The sequence below is a fragment of the Mixophyes fleayi genome, chromosome 2, assembly GCF_038048845.1.
Source record: "Mixophyes fleayi isolate aMixFle1 chromosome 2, aMixFle1.hap1, whole genome shotgun sequence".
NCBI classification, from domain to species: domain Eukaryota; kingdom Metazoa; phylum Chordata; class Amphibia; order Anura; family Limnodynastidae; genus Mixophyes; species Mixophyes fleayi.
In genome coordinates, this window is record NC_134403.1 from 96850224 (window position 1) to 96868973 (window position 18750).

At 40.3% G+C, this 18750-nt stretch overlaps 1 protein-coding gene across 3 annotated transcripts in view; it reads right to left on the reverse strand.

Moving 5' to 3' along the window:
• SERP2 (stress associated endoplasmic reticulum protein family member 2) overlaps window positions 1–18663 on the reverse strand; it is a 35580-nt gene extending 16917 nt beyond the window's left edge. For 2 of the 3 annotated variants that reach the window (XM_075199745.1, XM_075199747.1), the window contains exon 1: window positions 18580–18663. In XM_075199745.1, coding sequence (XP_075055846.1) covers window positions 18580–18663 — 84 coding nt within the window. Of the gene's footprint in view, window positions 1–10282; window positions 10305–18579 lie in introns of all 3 variants that reach the window. The other variant, XM_075199744.1, reaches the window with a different exon arrangement.
• Window positions 18664–18750: the final 87 nt, after the last annotated feature.

Genomic DNA, 18750 nt, shown 5'->3' on the forward strand with positions numbered 1-18750 from the left:
TTACAGCTGAATTTGTATAATAACTATACAATGTTTCTATCATTAGAGGCTATGGTCAGGGGCCGGCTGTCAAATTTTAGCCCGGGGGGGGGCGAGACTCGGCTCAGCAGCCTATTAGTAGCATTTTAACAAGAAAAAAAAATGCAGTTGGTCCAGTGACCCAGCCCAAGGTATCCCACTATCGGACAGGCACGAGGGGCAGATGTATCCCTGCCCCTGCCTATGGCTGAGTTAGCATTCAGGACAAATATGGTTTTATATATATTTTCCACGACCTGGAAATTAGATACTTTTAGCAGTGTTATCTCAATTATGGTGCTTATTGTCTTTATAAACAGGAATGACAGAATAACAATAGTAATAAATTGCCAGTATGCAGACTATTAACACAATTCCTGGACGGTTATCAAAATAAGCAGATGTTGTGTAAAAACCCAAAAATATGTTTGCTACTTATTTAGGCAATTAGTAAGTTTAATGGTCATAAACCATATCAATCCACACTTGGAAACATTTATTCCCTATAGGACAATAGTGTATTACAAAAATGTTATATTGAATTACAATACTGAAGGTGATTTACGAAGCAGTTTTGCACTAGTGCACCTGGATGTTACCCCCCATTTCATGGTGTGCACCTTGTCTTCACTTTCAGGTGCTGCCACTGCATACTAAAAGTGTAGGTGAATCAATTTATTATACTGCTTGGATCGCACCTTGTGCTTTTCTGAAGTACAACATGGAGGCACAAAACTGGTCCCAATAAACACACAGGACAAGACCTGGTTTTTGCCAGCTCTAAACTGGTGCAAAATGGAAGTCCATTTGCTGAGAGCAAATAACTACATGGACAGGGAACGTTGCAGAAAATGCGTCTCCCCACACTTAATTTCAATAATCTCACTCTGTAAACTAAAATCTCGTTTCTGTGCTGCTCTGAAAAATAAAGCATATCGGTGAGCCTACTCAGTACTTCACTATAAACACCTTTACACCACCCAACTCCTCTCCACTGCCTGTGCAAACTGCTGCTCCACCACAAATGGGTCCATCTTGCTCCATAAACCTACAGTCCCTGGTGCAAATTAAGGCAAGTCATGAGTCCAATAGCTGCTTTTGTGATGCAGAAAGGTCGTTTTGCACTTCGAAAATTACCTCTTTTGTGTAACAAAGAAAAAAACTCACAAGTCACAGAGAAAAACAATTAAAAGTTTGTCTACCATGAGACAGCCACTGATTTTCGTTGCTACATAACAGACGATATGTATTAAACATGGCATGTGACTAAGCATGTACCAAGGTCACATTCAACGCACACATTCTACCATGTATTTCTTCTTTACATTGTGTTAAAGTTGGTCATTATGTATGTTTTTTTCTCTGCTTTCAATGCATGTTGAATTGCAAAACTTCCTTGCCTCCTTCAGTAGGAGAGCTGCCCATTGTCCATGTGCCAATGAATTTTTATCTCACAATTTTTTTACTGAGCAAGTATTAGATGCTCAGAAAAACTTCAGTCAGTGGGGGGAATTCAATTAGTTATTAACTACAGTAGAAATCTCAGCTCACATTTCCTCGCGCCCCATAGACTGGAGATTTCCGTTAAAATCTCTGCCACAGCTAATTGAATTCCCCCCAGTGTAGTAAAAAAAAAAAAAAAAAGGTATTTAAACATGCTTTGCAAACAAGTCTGTCCTAAGATGAAGTGCATACTGGATAACAATATGTTACTATGATCATTTTATATACAGTTTTATGTGATTACCATTCTTGGTATATCAGTTATATGTTTTCTGTATACTTTTTTTTCAACATTTAGCCTTCAATTATTACCTAATGTATCATGCACTTTGTTAGGTAAAAGCCATCTAAATAGTTCAGTAAAGAATAATAACAGTCGTGAGATTTGTTACTGCAAGGTAGGCAAAAAGGCCTCAAACATGCTTATATTTTGGTTAATGGGCACTAAGTCACAGGTTATACCACAGAGCAGAGGAAGATTATTTTTAAAATGGAGAACTTCCAAACTACATGTTTGGCTGGAGAAGTATATTAGGCCTACATAAAAGTTGGTCGCTAAGTTCTGTATTCCATAAAAATAAATGAACAAAATATATTTATAGATTTCATAATGCAATTGCATCTAATGCTATCACTGGGTATCCCCTAGGAGTGAGAGCCCACAAGTCTGGCATGACCCAGGTCACCTGTCAAACCAATATACATATATGAGATCAAGTGTAAACTTCACTTAATATATAAAATGACAAAAGAATGCACTCAGGGAATGGTACAATTTCATAAAAGCAATGCAACAGTTTACATACACCCTACGTACTGTAAATAAATACATGTTGTTATAATAAACTGTACCTTAATATTGCCCTAAGCATAATAAAACAAACAAGTAGGCCCAAGTTACAAGACTGTTTATGTAAAACATTTATTAAATGGTGTGTACGAGTGTGTTGGGGGAGTAATAATGACAGGCCTACCATATTTTTGTTTTGCAAAACACCAATGTTAAAATATTGAAGATGCCATTAAACAAAAAGAAAATAGAGCATTAATTTAATTTTCAATTAAAATCTTGTTTGCACTTTTAGCATTCCCACTAATTTTCTATTTGTTTTAAGACATTTAATCCATGGCCTCTACAATACAGTCATCCTGATATGTATGTACCCCAACTAGAGATGTAAAATCCCATAAAAAAAATCAAAAAGGAAAAATATTTTTTTTGTTTTTGGGACAAAAAAAAACCAACCTCAAAACTACATTATCATAGTGATCAATACAATCATGGTGACTAAAACATACCCAGATAGGTATGTCACTGGGTAGGTGCGGGCACTGGTGAGAGACAGTCTGGCAGTGAAGCAGAATGAATCGGCTGCATTATGATTCACCGTCAGACTGTCACTTATATACAGCACTGTAGAGCTCTTAATCTCGCGAGAGAGACAAGCTTAATGTCTGATCTCGTGAGACTAAACCTAGCACCTCAGCAAGCTAGAACATGTTTAGTTTATTTTTAATTCAAGCTGTTTTTATTGAATATGAGAAAGAAGCAATACAACATAAAAAAAAGCTTACAGCTGTACAGCACCGCTGCGGACGCTTCTTTGACAGCGCCGCGGCTGCTGTATAGGACAGCACTGCCAAAACGGAGCGGGCGCATGCGCAGCAGCTCTCTCATGTGTTTTTTTTTGGGGGTCAAACCCCCCCCTTGACAATCCTGCGTGCGCCCCTGTGAAGGGATTGTGGTACCAATCCTCTCTTATGAAACAAAACTATTTGTGAAAGCTCCTAAGGATGAGCTCCTTCAACAGTATTCATTCTTCTATTGCACCATCAATGGGAGAAATGCTAGCAATGCAGTGTAATTGATTAGTGCCAATCGCTGGTGTCCTTCTATTATAAAAGGGGATCATAATGACAATACCTATAATCCTACTGATGGAAGCATGTTGTACCTGCAAAATGCTTTCAGGACTTTTAGGTCATTCTATTGAAACGAATGTGGGACATTTTTATTATTATTATAGTAGATTTGTAAGGTGCCACAGTGCTCCGCAGCGCTGTACAGTAAGGAAAACAGAACATACAAAGTAGACAAAATAAATGCAGACATGAAAACAAAGGGTATGGAGGACCCTGCTCATTAGAGAGCTTACATTCTAAGTGGAAGAGGGCACAGCTGAAACAAAAGGAGCGAGTGGAGTGGAGATTGGGACAGTTGTGAAAATGCATTAGTGTGAATAGTATTATCGAGGATAAGGAAAGCTCTAAAAAAAGAGATTGGTTTTCAGAGAGCGTCTAAAGATTTGAAGGCTGTGGGCATGTCTGACTGGGCATGGTAAGGATGTAGAAAGTCTTGTAGGTGGGAGTGAGAGGTGGTTACCAGAGACGAGACAAGGTGCAGGTCAGAGATCTAAGAGGACGGGAGGGAGAGTATTTTGAGATTTGAGATGTATGAAGAGGTGGCATTGATATCTCAGTTTACACCACACTGATTTTACAACACAGAGGCGGATCTTTATTCCTCAACGACAGAGTGAGTTCCTCTTTCCCTGTCCACATAATGCTGTTCTTCTTCCGCTTAGTAAACGTATGCTACGTTACTATTTAATAAATGGGATACTCTCGTTTTTTATTTAAGATTGCCTTCAAATAGTGACCAATCACTATTTGAGGAAAATAGTCTTGTGTGGCACCATTTTTAATACGTGAAAATGTATTTTGGGAGGAAACTTTTAAACGGCAAGTCCTAAAATAGTGACGCTCAAAATATTAAAACTAAATATGGATGTTTACTAAAAAAAAACAAGGAAACTCTCCAAGAATCAGTACCGATTGAGGATCTTTAATTACCCAGAAATGTATGAAACAAAGTACTTGATGAGGATGTCTTCAGATGCAGAGCTCCCTGAAGATTGTAAAGCTAATTTCTGGCAGACATTCTTTATCATATGCGCCAGATAAAATATATATAGCATAAATCTCTGTGCAAGTTTGAACTGGAAAAATTAATATATGATGTAGTAGGTACCATTCTCTAAATGTATGTATATGTATTTGATTAGGATGACACTCAAATACCGTGAACCTTGCTAATGCTCCAAAGAACTTCACAGAAAGATATCTACTCAGGGCTGCAGACTGAGTTCAGTAATTCCACAGTTTGATGCAAACTTTAAGGCATCAATCCCATTTTTACATAAATCACTGTGGCAGACTATAAAAATGTTGCCATTTACAATTTTCTCATGTTTTTCCCCCCTTCAGACTGACATTAATAACTTATGATTCTGGACTACTATGGCAACCACAGTCACATGGCACATGATGTAATGACAAGAGAGACTTTGGAACACCCCTATGAGCTCTATCTGCACTGTGACATCCTCCTTCTTCCGCTCTGCCACATGACATGCTGAGAACTGTGGGTCTGTGTCTTTATAGCAGACAGACTGTGTCTGGCAGCTAACCAGAGAGCCATTGAAAAGGATAAAATGATTTGTAGGATAGCTAAGAAAAATTATATGAGATGCTTGCTTAAAAGATTATTAACCTGATATGTAAAGAAAATAATAATCTTCTATATGGGATTGCTGCTATAAAACTCCCGGCAGTAATCACTTTTCCGAAGCTATAAAACCCGACAGTACTGACCCCGGCAGGATGAAACCGAAGAACTCATAGCCGACTGACACCTTCAAAATGTTAGGCGGATGGTCTGCTCACAGAACTAGTTGGCGGAGGTCTTCACCTTTAGCAGCCGCCTTTCCCATAGAGCTTTATACGCTCACCGTAACACAAGTTTGTAATACAGAACCGTAGCGGCAGGCCAGGAGACAGAGTAGATGGCAGCGGATGGTCGGACGTAAGCCGAGGTCAGAGGTCACTAGCAAGCAGAATGGTCAGATAACACGCCAAAGGTCAGGGTCACAGGCAACACAGCGGGGTCCAAGGTACAGGCCAAAGGGTCAGGGTCACATGCAGGGCAGGCAGAGTCCAAGGTACAGGTAGGGGTCAAACACAGAAGTCAATCCAAAAGGCTATCATCAGACACACACAGGAGCAGGTTAGCCAACAGCAAAACTGGACGCTATAACTGACAGGGAGGCTAAGCCCTCCCTGCCTTAAATACCAATGCTGGCCAATCAGGGCTTTGCCATGTAACTAGACTAGTGGGAGCCTAATTAATTAATTAGCCCGCAGGCTGACTACTGCAAGCACGCGCCCAGCTGCCCTGTATTGCCGGGGCGTGCTTATCCAAGTACTCGGTCTGGGCTGAGAACAGGAAATGGCGTCCCGGTCTTCATAGAGCCAGCCAGGATGCCAGGATCAGAGAGGAGTGAGCCGCGACATTGCCCGCGGCCGCCGCAACTCCTGACAGTACCCCCCCCCTTGAAGAGGGGTTAAGGAACCCGGACACCCAGGCTTACTAGGGAATTGCTTGAAGAACTCCTTTATAAGCTTCTTAGCATGGAGGCGCCTTCGAGGAACCCAGGACCGTTCTTCCACACCACAATCCTTCCATTGAACTAGAAAATGGACCTGACTCTCTTCGAATCAAGAATTTTCTGAACAATAAATTTCCGGGAACCATCTAGATCCGGTACCCGAGTATTTCAAGGCCGAAGATGCTAAGACTGGCTTGAGTATAACACTGGCTTGAGAAGAGAGCAGTGAAAGGTGTTAGGAATCCTCAAGGAGCCAGGGATATTTAACCTGAAGGCTACAGGGTTGACTTGTTTAATGATCGTGAACGGTCCAATGAAATTAGGCCCAAGTTTCCTGCAGAGCTGTCTAAGCTTCATGTTGCATGTTGAAAGCCAAACTCTCTGCCCTACTTTGAAAGAACAGGTTGTACGGTGGCGATCAGAACATTTTTTAGAGAAAAATGAGGCTCGTCTTAAAGAGGTCTGAACTTTCTTCCAGATAACTTTGAGATCTGTAGCTGTAGAACGTATCTCCGGAATACCAGCGGACCTAAGTGAATATAAAGAATTGGATCTGGGGTGGAACCCAAAATTACAGTAGAACGGAGAAGTATAAGTGGATGAATGATATGAATTATTGTAAGCGAATTCTGCCCAGGGTAACAGAGAGGACCAGTTGTCGTGGAATTCTGTGGTGTATAACCGTAGGAACTGCTCCAGGGATTGGTTAATCCTCTCAGTTTGACCATTAGATTGAGGGTGGTATGCGGATGAAAGGCTGATTTTGATTCCTAGAAGGTTAGAGAAAGATTTCCAGAATTGTGCAACAGACTGAGAGCCACGATCAGAGACAATATCAACCGGGAGTCCATGGAGTCTAAATATATGTTGGACAAAGAGAGTAGCCAGATCTCTTGTGCTTTGAATTCTGGTCAATGGTATGAAGTGGGACATTTTGCTGAACCGGTCTACAACCACCCATATGGTGTTATGTCCTGCAGAGGGCGGGAGATCAACGATGAAGTCCATCGACAAGTGTGTCCAAGGTTTCGAGGGAATGGATAACAAGCTGGCCTGAAGGACAGTTCCTGGGGACCTTACTCCTTGCACAAGTTTCACAGGAGATGCCAAAATCCCTGACATCTGCAGATAATAAGGGCCACCACACGGCACAGGAAAGAATTTCCAATGTCTTATAGATTCCAGGATGCCTGGCAGTCTTGCTGTCATGTGCCTCAGAAAGGGCCGTTTTCCTTAAGTGGACCGGAACGAACAGACAATTCTCCAGAGTGTTAGCAGGAGCTATCCTTTGGAACCTACGGAGAGTCATTCCTAAGTCCTGAGTTAGTCCATAATTATGAAGTTAAACCGGCTAAAGAAGAATGCCCAGCGGGCCTGTCTGGGATTCAACCGTTTGGCTGACTGGATATACTGTAGGTTCTTGTGATCAGTTATCACAGAGATTACATGCATGGCTCCTTCTAGAATGTGTAGCCATTTTTCAAAGGCACACTTAATGGCCAACAGCTCCCGGTTACCTACATCGTAGTTAGCTTCCGCAGTAGAGAATTTGCGAGAGAAATATGCACAAGGATGAAAACGGTGAGTACGGGGGTCCTTCTGGGAAAGGATGGCACCAGCTTTGACATCAGAGGCATCAACCTCTAGTACAAAGGGCATCTCTGAATTAGGGTGTCTAAGAACTTTAGCAGAGACAAATGCCTTCTTTAGGGCCTCAAATGCGGTTACCGTCTGAGGAGGCCAATTAGTTGGATCCGTTCCCTTCCAAGTAAGGGTGACAATAGGAGCCACTATATCAGAGAAATCGCAGATGAACCTTCTATAATAATTTGCGAAGCCCAAGAACCTCTGAACAGCTTTGAGGTTTTTGGGTTGTACCCAGTCTAGAATGGCTTGGACCTTAGTTGGGTCCATGGAGAAACCAGCAGAGGAGATGATGTATCCCAGAAATTACACCTTCTGTACCTCAAATTAGCGAAGAGATGATGCTCCAGGAGTTTTTGGAGAACCTGCTTAACATGACCCCAATGTAGAGACAGCGACTGGGAATATATCAGGATATCATCCAGGTACAACAACAACGAATTGGTCGAGGAGTTCACGGAGTACCTCATTAATAAGATCCTGAAACACGGCAGGTGCATTGCTGAGACCAAACGGCATGACCAGGTACTCCTAGTCGCCAGAATGTGTGTTAAATGCCGTTTTCCATTCATCTCTCTCTCTGATGCGGATGAGGTTGTATTCCCCTCTGGAGATCGATTTTGGTGAAGATGGTGGCAGTTTTCAGTTGGTCAAATAGCACAGAGATGAGGGGAAGAGGATAGGTATTCTTAACCGTGATCTAATTTAGACCCCGGTAGTCGATGCAGGGCTGCAATCCACCATCTTTTTTCGAGACAAAGAAGCATCCGGCTCCCACTGGAGATTTAAATGGCCTGATAAACCATTTTCCCAGATTTACCTCTATGTATTCCTGCATGGCCTTGGTCTCGGGACCAGAGAAAGCATACAACCACCCTTTGGGTAGTTTAGAACCAGGTCAATGGCACAATCGATGTCACGATGTGGAGATAGTCAGCTGCTTTTTTACAGAACACATCCCGGAACTCATGATACTGTGGAGGGAGCTGCTCAGGAACCGGTTGCAAGATCTGGAGGGGCAAGGTCAGGCAGGACCTTGAACAGAAGGGGCTCCATTGAATAATTTCTCCTTTAACCCAATCCACTACAGGGTTGTGGAGAGAGCCAGGGATGCCCCAAAACTAAAGGAGCCAAGGTGACTTGTGGAGTCCTAGAGGCTTCCTCTTGAGCAGACAAACGCTGGGATAATCCCTGGACGATCTGTGACAGGGTCTGAATTTGACAAGCCAGGACTTGGGCTGGGGACAAGTTGGTTCCGCTTTCATCCATCCCGAGGATTTCCTCCTGGAAATTTATTTAGGCCGGTTATGTTAGGCTGACGGTCTGTTCACAAACTCACAGAACTAGTTGGCGGAGGTCTTCACCTTTAGCAGCTGCCTTTCCCATAGAGCTTTATACGCTCACCGGTACTCAAAAGGAGTACGCGCCTGTACAAGGTTCATTACTAAAGAATGTACTACCTTAAGAACTCGGATCACATTCAGTCTCTTCAAGGTAACGTCATTGCCCACTGCCTGTGCCGCAATTGAGGAAAGTCTGCGTTTGAAGGTGTCAGTCTTTTCAGTCAGTTGGCTGTGAGTTCTTCGCTTTCATCCTGCCGGGGTAAGTACTGTCGGGTTTTACAGCTTTGGAAAATAGTACCCAACCCAAAACTCCACTGCATTGAAAGTGCAATTGACTATTTATCCTAAAACTGTTTTGTATGATATCACACTATTTTAGCATTCTTTGTACAATAAAGTCAACTTGTACTGGAAATCGATGGATATTTACTATATAAATGCTTGATTGAGATTTAAAAAGGTGAGCAACTATCCCTATTGGAATCAAAAGTCCTAAAACACTGTGTACATCATGTTGTTTCTCTGTTTTTCTCCTTCTCCCTTTGACATTGACGGAAACTTCATACACCCTCGTAATAAGGAGACACAACTGATTGGATTGAGTACATATTTATGCAAAGCCCAAGCCTTTGAAGCAAAGGTGAGCATATTTCATCAGAAATGTCACTATATTCACTGTTTACCATGAGGTTTTTTTACATTGAGTATCTTTAGATGATCACACACAGCATTCACTATAGTTGAGCATCATTCTAATCAAATAAATATGCATCTTTTTAGAGAATAATCCACATTATATTATGTATTAAATTTTCCGGTCGCAACTCATGCCAAGAGATTTGTGCTGTATTGAATCTCTTCCGTGAAAGGACTCTGGGAACCCTCCTGTTCCCTCTTGGCAGCAGACAGGAACAGTAGAATTTACTTACATAGACGGTGCCAGTCTGTTAGGTGGTGCCAGACAAACAACATTTTAACCAAGATAAAATCAGTTGCTGTGGAAAAGCTAAGTGCATCTCCTCTTACAAATACAGAAGGAAAAGTTAAAGACCTTAACAAATAAATTTCTCCCCATCTGTTAATAATCAATTCATGCTGCTGCTAATCTCCTAGATCAAATATTTAAAGGAAGAAACGTTAGTGATTATAGCACTGCTACCACATTTGACTTTATTGCAAGACAAGCGACACACTTATAACTATTTTGGAAAGGTACTTTCCTATGTTGCAGAATACAGAACATCTTCAGGAATGAAGCCTATCGCTCCTGAAACATAGTGACACGTCCTTTGCATAAAGCTGCCTCTGATGCCTCTTGCTTCTCACCTGCTTGAGATTCCTCCATCTTCTGCAGCATGTGAAACAAAATCTAATTTATATTTGGAAATACCCACACAAAATCAAGAAATAGATCCAAAAAGTTATAAAGTAGAAAATCATGAGGAATCAGAAGCTACTGATAATAGCTCACAAAATTAGAACGATGAGACAAAGTTACATGATGTGGAAACCATTTTATTCAAAGTAATTTCTAACTTTTTTTATTATTTACATAACAGCCCTTTTTGTTCTTACAATATTGATAACGGTTTCTTGAGCAACTTACACCCCCATTCATAACAGAAATGTAAAACAGTTCACAGTAAAAAGAATTAGTACATGCGCTAGTCCTCTCTGAATATGCTGTCATATTTGGCATATTTAATACATTTAAAAGTGTAATGCTAATGAGCAAACAAAGTTCTACACAATGCATTAAAGTAGCAGTCTACAGCTGTAAATAATGGCTGCAATTTTTCACAGAATTTATTTGTCCTAAGAAGGAAAAACAACTTTTTTTCCCATGGCTTCAAAATGTCCAGACATTTTACCTCACTAGTCTTGGCACACTGGTTGGGACCTGGGGCTAGATTTACTAAGAATCGTGTTTGGTGGCAGTTTCAAACCGCCACCCATCGCCGGCGGTTTAGTGGTCCAAACCGCCGCATTTACTATAGGGCGGCTTGAGGCTGGCGATGTATGGCGGATTGAAAAAGTTAAACCGCCGGCGAATTGGATGAAACTGCCATCAAAACCGCCATCAAAACCGCCATCCAAAAGACAGGACAGGACAGTTTTAATACCTGCTTCAGAATTGCTTGAGAGCTTAAATATGCTGATTGAACTATTTTGCCATTCAGAACATTAGAGAAAGCATTAATAACATTTCAATTATTTGGCAATCATTATTTATTGATTAAGGGGCAAAATTAATAAATATTAACTTATGAGGGAATAAAAAATGTTCATTATATTAAGTGAATAAAATTATTTATTTATTATATTATTTGGACAACATGTCATGACAAATTGTGCAACATAAATAATTATATCCACCATTAACAATCAGTTAATAATATTATATATTCACATTTTCTACATAATATAATGCTATAATAGTGTCCCTTTAAAAAAAAAAATATAAAAAAAAATAATTCTCTCATAAATTAATATTACATTTATTTTGTCCCTTTAGCAATAAATAACGAATCTCCAAATGATTAAAATATCAATGGTGCTTTCTCCTATGTTCTGAATGGCAAAATAGCTCAAACAGCTTGCAGTTTGATCAATCTCGCCTATTGCAACCACCTCTTTCATTTTGGCCGTTTGGATGGCTGTTTTGCGGCGGTTTTGAAAACCCCAGCTTAGTAAATCCTGCTGTTTGTATGTTCATCATTGTTAAAAACAGGATGGCGGTTTGTAAAGTGGTGGTTTTGAAAAATGTAATTTCTGGCTGTTTTGACGGCGGTTTGAGCTTTAGTAAATCCGGCGGTTTCAAAACCGCCGGAAAATTAGCCGAAAAGCGGCGGTTTGAGCAAATCGCCCTTTAGTAAATCTAGTCCCTGGTCTTTATAAATAGCCCCCATATTGTTGGTCTAGTACTTTGTATAACAGCTGCCTTCTCTCACAACTCTGTTCATGCTACTCTCTTTCACTGCTGCATCTGTGAACCATCTATGGTGGGCAAGTTTCTGATAGGCAGCCCCTCTCCCCTCATTGCTTCCTCTGTGCATCGTTCTTCACTATTATCTCTCACTTAATGTTGTCAAAGAACCATGTATCACCACTACATGCCTGCTTAAAGTATATCCACAGATATGCTAGCCTCACAAAGATGCATCCATCTCTTTCTGCACGGGCTGCTCAGTAGCTGCTCCCTTCAACCCCTTTTTCAGCCCTTACTCTGCCGGCCTCCTGAACAATAATATCACAAGCTGTATTGAAGTGAATGGAGCAATCTCCCTGCAATTGTTCAATTTACTTCAATCCAGCTTCAGAGAAGTACTTACATATGGCATCAATGTAATCTGTACTGCTCTAAAATGGTTTTCATCTGAATGTATCAACCATCAGTAATCCATTCACTGCAAAGCACCTTCAGATGAGGACAAAAATATATTTATATTATTGAAGTAGCGATCTCCATACACTCTACAGTTATGGCCAATAGTTTTGAGAATGGTTGGTTTTCACAAAGTTTGCTGCTTTTTGACCTTTTGGTCAGATGTTGCTATGGTATACTGAAATAAAATTACAAGCATTTCATAAGTGTGAAAGGCTTTTATCGACAATTACATTAAGTTTATGCAAAGAGTCAATATTTGCAGTGTTGACCCTTCTTTTTGAAGATCTCTGTGCAATTCGCCCTGGCATGCTGTCAATCAACTTCTGGGCCACATACTGACTGATGGCTGCCCATTCTTGCCTAATCAATGCTTGGAGTTTATCAGAATTTGTGTGTTTTTGTTTGTCCACCCGCCTCTTGAGGATTGACCACAAGTTCTCAATAGGATTAAGGTCTGGCGAGTTTCATGGCCATGGACCCAAAATTTTGATGTTTTGATCCCCAAGCCACTTTTGCCTTATGGCAAGGTGTCATGCTGGAAAAGGCATTGTTCGTCATCAACTGTTCTTGGATGGTTGGGAGAAGTTGGTCTTGGAGGATGTTTTGGTACCATTCTTTATTCATGGCTATGTTCTTAGGCAAAATTGTGAGTGAGCCCACTCCCTTGACTGAGAAGCAACCCCACACATGAATGGTTTCAGGATGCTGGAATGTTTTTCCAGATGCCCCAAACAATCTGAAAGGGGATTAATCAGGGAAAATGACTTTACCCCAGTCATCATCATTTATTTATATAGCGCCACTAATTCCGCAGCGCTGTACAGACAACTCGTTCACATCAGTCCCTGGCCCATTAGGGCTTACAGTCTAAATTCCCTAACACACACACACACACACACACACACAGACAAACAGACAGACAGACAGACACACAGACTAGGGTCAATTTGTTAGCAGCCAATTAATCTACCACTGTTTTTGGAGTGTGGGAGGAAACCGGAGCACCCAGAGGAAACCCAGGTAAACACAGGGAGAACATACAAACTCCTCACAGATAAGGCCATGGTCGGGAATTGAACTCATGACCCCAGTGCTGTAAGGCAGAAGTGCTAACCACTTAGCCACTGTGCTGCCCATCCTCAGCAGTCCAATCCCTGTACCTTTTGCAGAATATTAGTCTGTCCCTGATGTTTTTCCTGAGAGAAGTTGCTTCTTTGCTGGCCTTCTTGACACCAGGCCATCCTCCAAAAGTCTTCGCCTCACTGTGCATGCAGATGCACTCACACCTGCCTGCTGCCATTTCTGAGCAAGCTCTGCACTGGTGGTGCCCCGTTCCCGCAGCTGAATCAACTTTAGGAGACGGTCCTGGCGCTTGCTGGACATCCTTGGGTGCCCTGAAGCTGATTTAGGTGCAATCTTACTAGCAGCAATATCCTTACCTGTGAAGCCCTTTTTGTGCAAAGCAATGATGACAGTACGTGTTTCCATGCAGATAACCATGGTTCACAGAGGAAGAATAATGATTTCAAGCACCTTTTAAAGCTTTCAGTCTGTTATTCCAACTCAATTAGCATGACAGAGTGATCTCCAGCCCTGTTCTTATCAACATTCTCACCTGTGTTAACAATAGAATCACTGACCTGATGTCAGCTGGTCCTTTTGTGGCAGGGCTGAAATGCAGTGGTAATGTTGTTTTGGGTATAAAGTTCATTGTCATGGCAATGAGGGACTTTGAAATTAAATGCAATTCATCTGATCACTCTTCATGACATTCTAGAGTATATGCAAATTGCCATCATAAATCTGAGGCAGCAGACTTTGTGAAAAATAATATTTGTGACATTTTCAAAACTTTTGACCATGACTGTACATGCAAGGGTTATTTAATAGTGATACAGGGAGATTGCAACATTCATTATATGCTGGAAACAGTACTTATTACAAATGTCTCTTTCACCAAAGGTATACCCAAACACTACCCACATCAGGGACTTTCAATGACCAGTTTGCTTTTGCTAGTCGACTATATTTTCAACTTCATTAATTGAGGACTTCCTTTATCACAGAGATCATATATGTCACTTTCCCTTTTAGCAGAAAACTTGAACAATACATAAGTCAGATACCCAGATTCTGCCAGTTACAGGGTGCACTGGATCAAATCCATAAATCATAAGTCCCCAACAGTAGGACAAGTTCTACCAGTTTTAGTTGCTTCCCTGGACGCAGTTCCTTTCCTCCAACCTATGACAGGATGACGACCTGCTATGGCTAGTGATTGGTGATTTATCATCAGAGATAACTCTCTGGAGCCTTATGCTCCTTCTTTCCAGTCCCATATCATTGTTATCTGTTCTCCCTTGAGTAATGCATGTATATCAATACACATTTGTTTTAACGCATCACTTGTGAAGTGTTCAAGAATGACTAGCACCTATTGGAAATAAAGCAAATAAAGCAACGATGAAAAAAACAAACATAAAAACAAAAAAAACTCAATTTCATTGCTTTTTAAGTGTGAATAATTTTTTTTATGATTATGGCTTTGTTTATTACAATGTTTAACATTGGTATGTCACAAATAATCACATGAAAGCAATGGCAGCAGGTGCCACAACATAAAAGTTGACCAGCGCTGTGCTAAGTGTGGTAGTCAGAATGGAATGAGCTAAGTAGATAGTAGTCTCTGCACCTTACTGGATCAAGATGGAGTTGCCGCATATGTGATTTCAAAAGGAGTGAGTGATGTACATATTGGAATACCAGATAATTTAAGAAACATTATCATCTACTTGAACAGAATTGTTAGTTTATCCAGGATTTCAACAATAAGTCAGGTCTACCTGATTATTTGCAACTTTCTACACTCTGCATTCATACGCATGTGAATTCTGGACTGAATGCCATCTTCCACTTCAGCAGGGAACTTGGATTTTTTTTTACCACCTTATCTGGATGTTTATTTTACTGAACTTTATATTTCAGTGTAATAATTATTATTGGAATGCAAAACATTTATAGCACCCCTATATAAGTGGCTCTTATATAGGGGTGCTGTTGAGATATGGCATGTTATCATATCAGGTATCTTGACTTACATGAGCTCTGATGTGGTATATTTCTACGACATAAACTCTATTATGTAAAGACAAGAACAGCTGTAACATAAATCATCTTTTTCACTATAGCACAATATTATTACATACCATCATTAACAGAGTAGAATTATGATATTGCATGTGCTGTTAAATTCGAAAATCTAAATAATAGTGCAGATTACGAGATACTAATTTCAAGGTTACTACCTTATCAAATTTGAGTCTGGTACGGAAGTCTGCTCTCATATAAATAAACCCTTGACAGACGCAGTAGTGCCCTCTTAAAATTATGTACATAACTACAGTAAGTCAATTTCCAATACTAAAATATGTAACATTATCCAAAGCTTTATCTGAAAATCATTGTCTGCCATAACACATTAAAACACATCAATCTCATTATACTTTGACAAATGTGTAGCATTTATTTTTTTCCATTAACTACATAAATACCTTTCCAATATCCCCCTTTTTATTATGTAACTATTGCAACAGCACTGGTTGAAAACATGTATCACTATGTAGGGGTATGCAGAAAAAAAAACATATTTAGACTATATAGTAAAAGAAATGCTAATCAATGTTTCCTGCATTATATGTGTTTTCTACACTAATGTCCCTGAGAGATGCAGCTTGGTGTCTTTATTTTTCAAGAACCAATTTATTCCTGTGTTGAAAAGTGCAGATTGTTTCCTCAAAGGAGTAACAAAATGGAATTCTGCTCAAATACTAAATACGACATTGGGAGTAATTTACGAATAAAATGGAAAACTTAATTTGCAGTCGCCGATACCTACTAATCAGAAATTAGCTCCGATTGTAAGTGCAAACTAAAACCAAGACAAACATATCAGACAGGTTTGGTTTCTGCTAACACCAATAGGACTAAGATCATGTTTGCTATGAAACCACATTTCACGAGACTGATTTTTTCACCAAAACTTTGTTAAAATACTATCAATGTAATGATATGTGATTTCTATTTCCTGTAGAAAAATATGGGTAAATAGCAATGGGATTTAGCATGGCTATTCCATGTATTCCAAATGTAAACTACAATATGAATTACTACTGTATATTGACTATATTCATATAAGGGTTTTAAAATGTTGGTCAGATTGGATTGCACAGTCTCTGTATATATATATGTATATAAAATCTCCATATATTTTTAATTACTGTAGAAATTGTAAAACCTACTGTTTTCTACAAACTCATGCCTATGAAACTAAAATTCTGTTATCCAGCAATGGTATACAACACTGTAACTAGTGCTTTTGGGGTATACACTTTTATTGGTTCAATTGTCAGGACATGCAAGAACTCATTGTATAAAATCATGCAGATCTGGTCAAGAGGTTCAGTTGTTGTTCAGAGCAAACACCAGCATGGGGAAGAAATATTATCTAAGTGACTTTGACTGGGTGATTTGTATCTGAGAAACTACAGTTTTCCTGGTATTTTCATGCACAGCAGTCTCTAGAGTTTACAGAGAATGGTGCACAGACTAAAAAACATCAAGTGAACAGGAGTTTTGTGGGCAAAAATGCCTTGTTAATGAGGGTGGTCAGAGGAGAATGGCCAGACTGGCTGAAGATGACAGATAGGCGACAGTAACTAAAATAACCATGTGTTACAACAGTGGTATGCAGAAGAGCATACCTGGATGCATAGTACGTCAAACCTTGAAGTGGATGGGCTACAGCAGCAGAAGACTATACCAGGTTCCACTCTTGTCAACCAAGAACAAAAAACTGAGGCTACAGTGGGCACAGGATCGCCAAAACTGAATAGACGGAAATTGGAAAAACATTGGTCTGCAAGATTTCAATTTCTGCCACGACATGCAGATGGTAGTCAGAATTTGCCATAAATAACATGAATCCATGGATCCATTGTACCTTGTGTCAACGGCGCAGGCTGGTGGTGATGTAATGCTGTGGGGAATGTTTTCTTGGCACATATTAAGCCCTTTAATATCAATTAAGCATTGTTTAAATGCCACAGCCTACCTGAATATTGTTGCTGATTATATGCATCCCTCATTGGCCACAGTTCACCCATCTTTTAATGACTACTTCCAGTAGGAAAACTCATCATTTTCCAAAGCACACATTATCTCAAGATGGTTCCATGAACATGGCAAGGAGCTCAATGTACTCCAATGGCTGCCACAGTCACCAGCTCACAATCCAATAGGGCACTTTGGGATGGAACAGGAGCTTTGTTGCATGAATGTGCAGCTGACAAATCTGCAGCAACTGTGTGATGCTATCATGTCAACAAGGACCACAATCTCTAAGGAATGCTTCCAGCACCTTGTTGAATCTATGTTATTAAGCATTCAGGCTGTATATGTAGGTGTATTGTGTGTGTGAAAAAACATGTATTGTGCAGCTGGTTAACAGTTTATGAACTGGCTCCTGAATTTTATTTTATAGAGTCCATACCTGTAAATTGCTGTAGTTTAGTTCAAGAGGCACAATGCAATGCTCAAAAGATTTATAGATCACACAAATTGATAAGCACCAACACCTGGCAAAATACATAAGTAAGTACTACATTTAACCCCTATGATGCAGTTTGCTGAAACAAAAAGAGTGTCTCATATACTAATACTGATTACACTTTATATATACAGTAATGCAAAAAACATTACAGCTGTACTGGATACTTACAGTACACAGGCCCCAGTGGTACGCATCCCATTTGGCATATGAAGTATTAAAATGTACTAGGTATAACTACAATTGTCAAAATCATTTATCCATTAACATATATCAGAGTTAAGCACCTTGTGGGTATCTAGCTCTTGTTTGAACTACAAGTCCCAATGATGAAATGACATGCTGGGACTTGTAGTATCAGAATATAACAGCTAAAGAGGCACAGGACGCTACCTCTGGCACATAAGATTGCACTGATTGTACATGCATAGCTTCCATATGCCAACACAAAGCCGGCATTTACAGGAGCACTATATGCCCAAAGAAGATGACACCTACCAAGTCACACACATCCACACACCTTACACTTCCTGTGACACAATGCGCACAAAGCCTGTTACTTGCAAACACATACACACTGTGATCCCCCAGATGTGTGATGATGGCATCCGCCCCCTTCTCTTTTCTCACCAGGGTCTTGGCCACATTGCCTCTCTGCGTGATGTTCTTGCTGTGCTTCTCGTTCGCCATCCGGATCCTTTGCTTGGCCACCATGATCTCTACGGGAGGTAAGGACGGCGAGGGAACAGCGGACCCTGCGCAGTAACTGACAGCCGTTAACGGTTCACACACCCCGGCTGT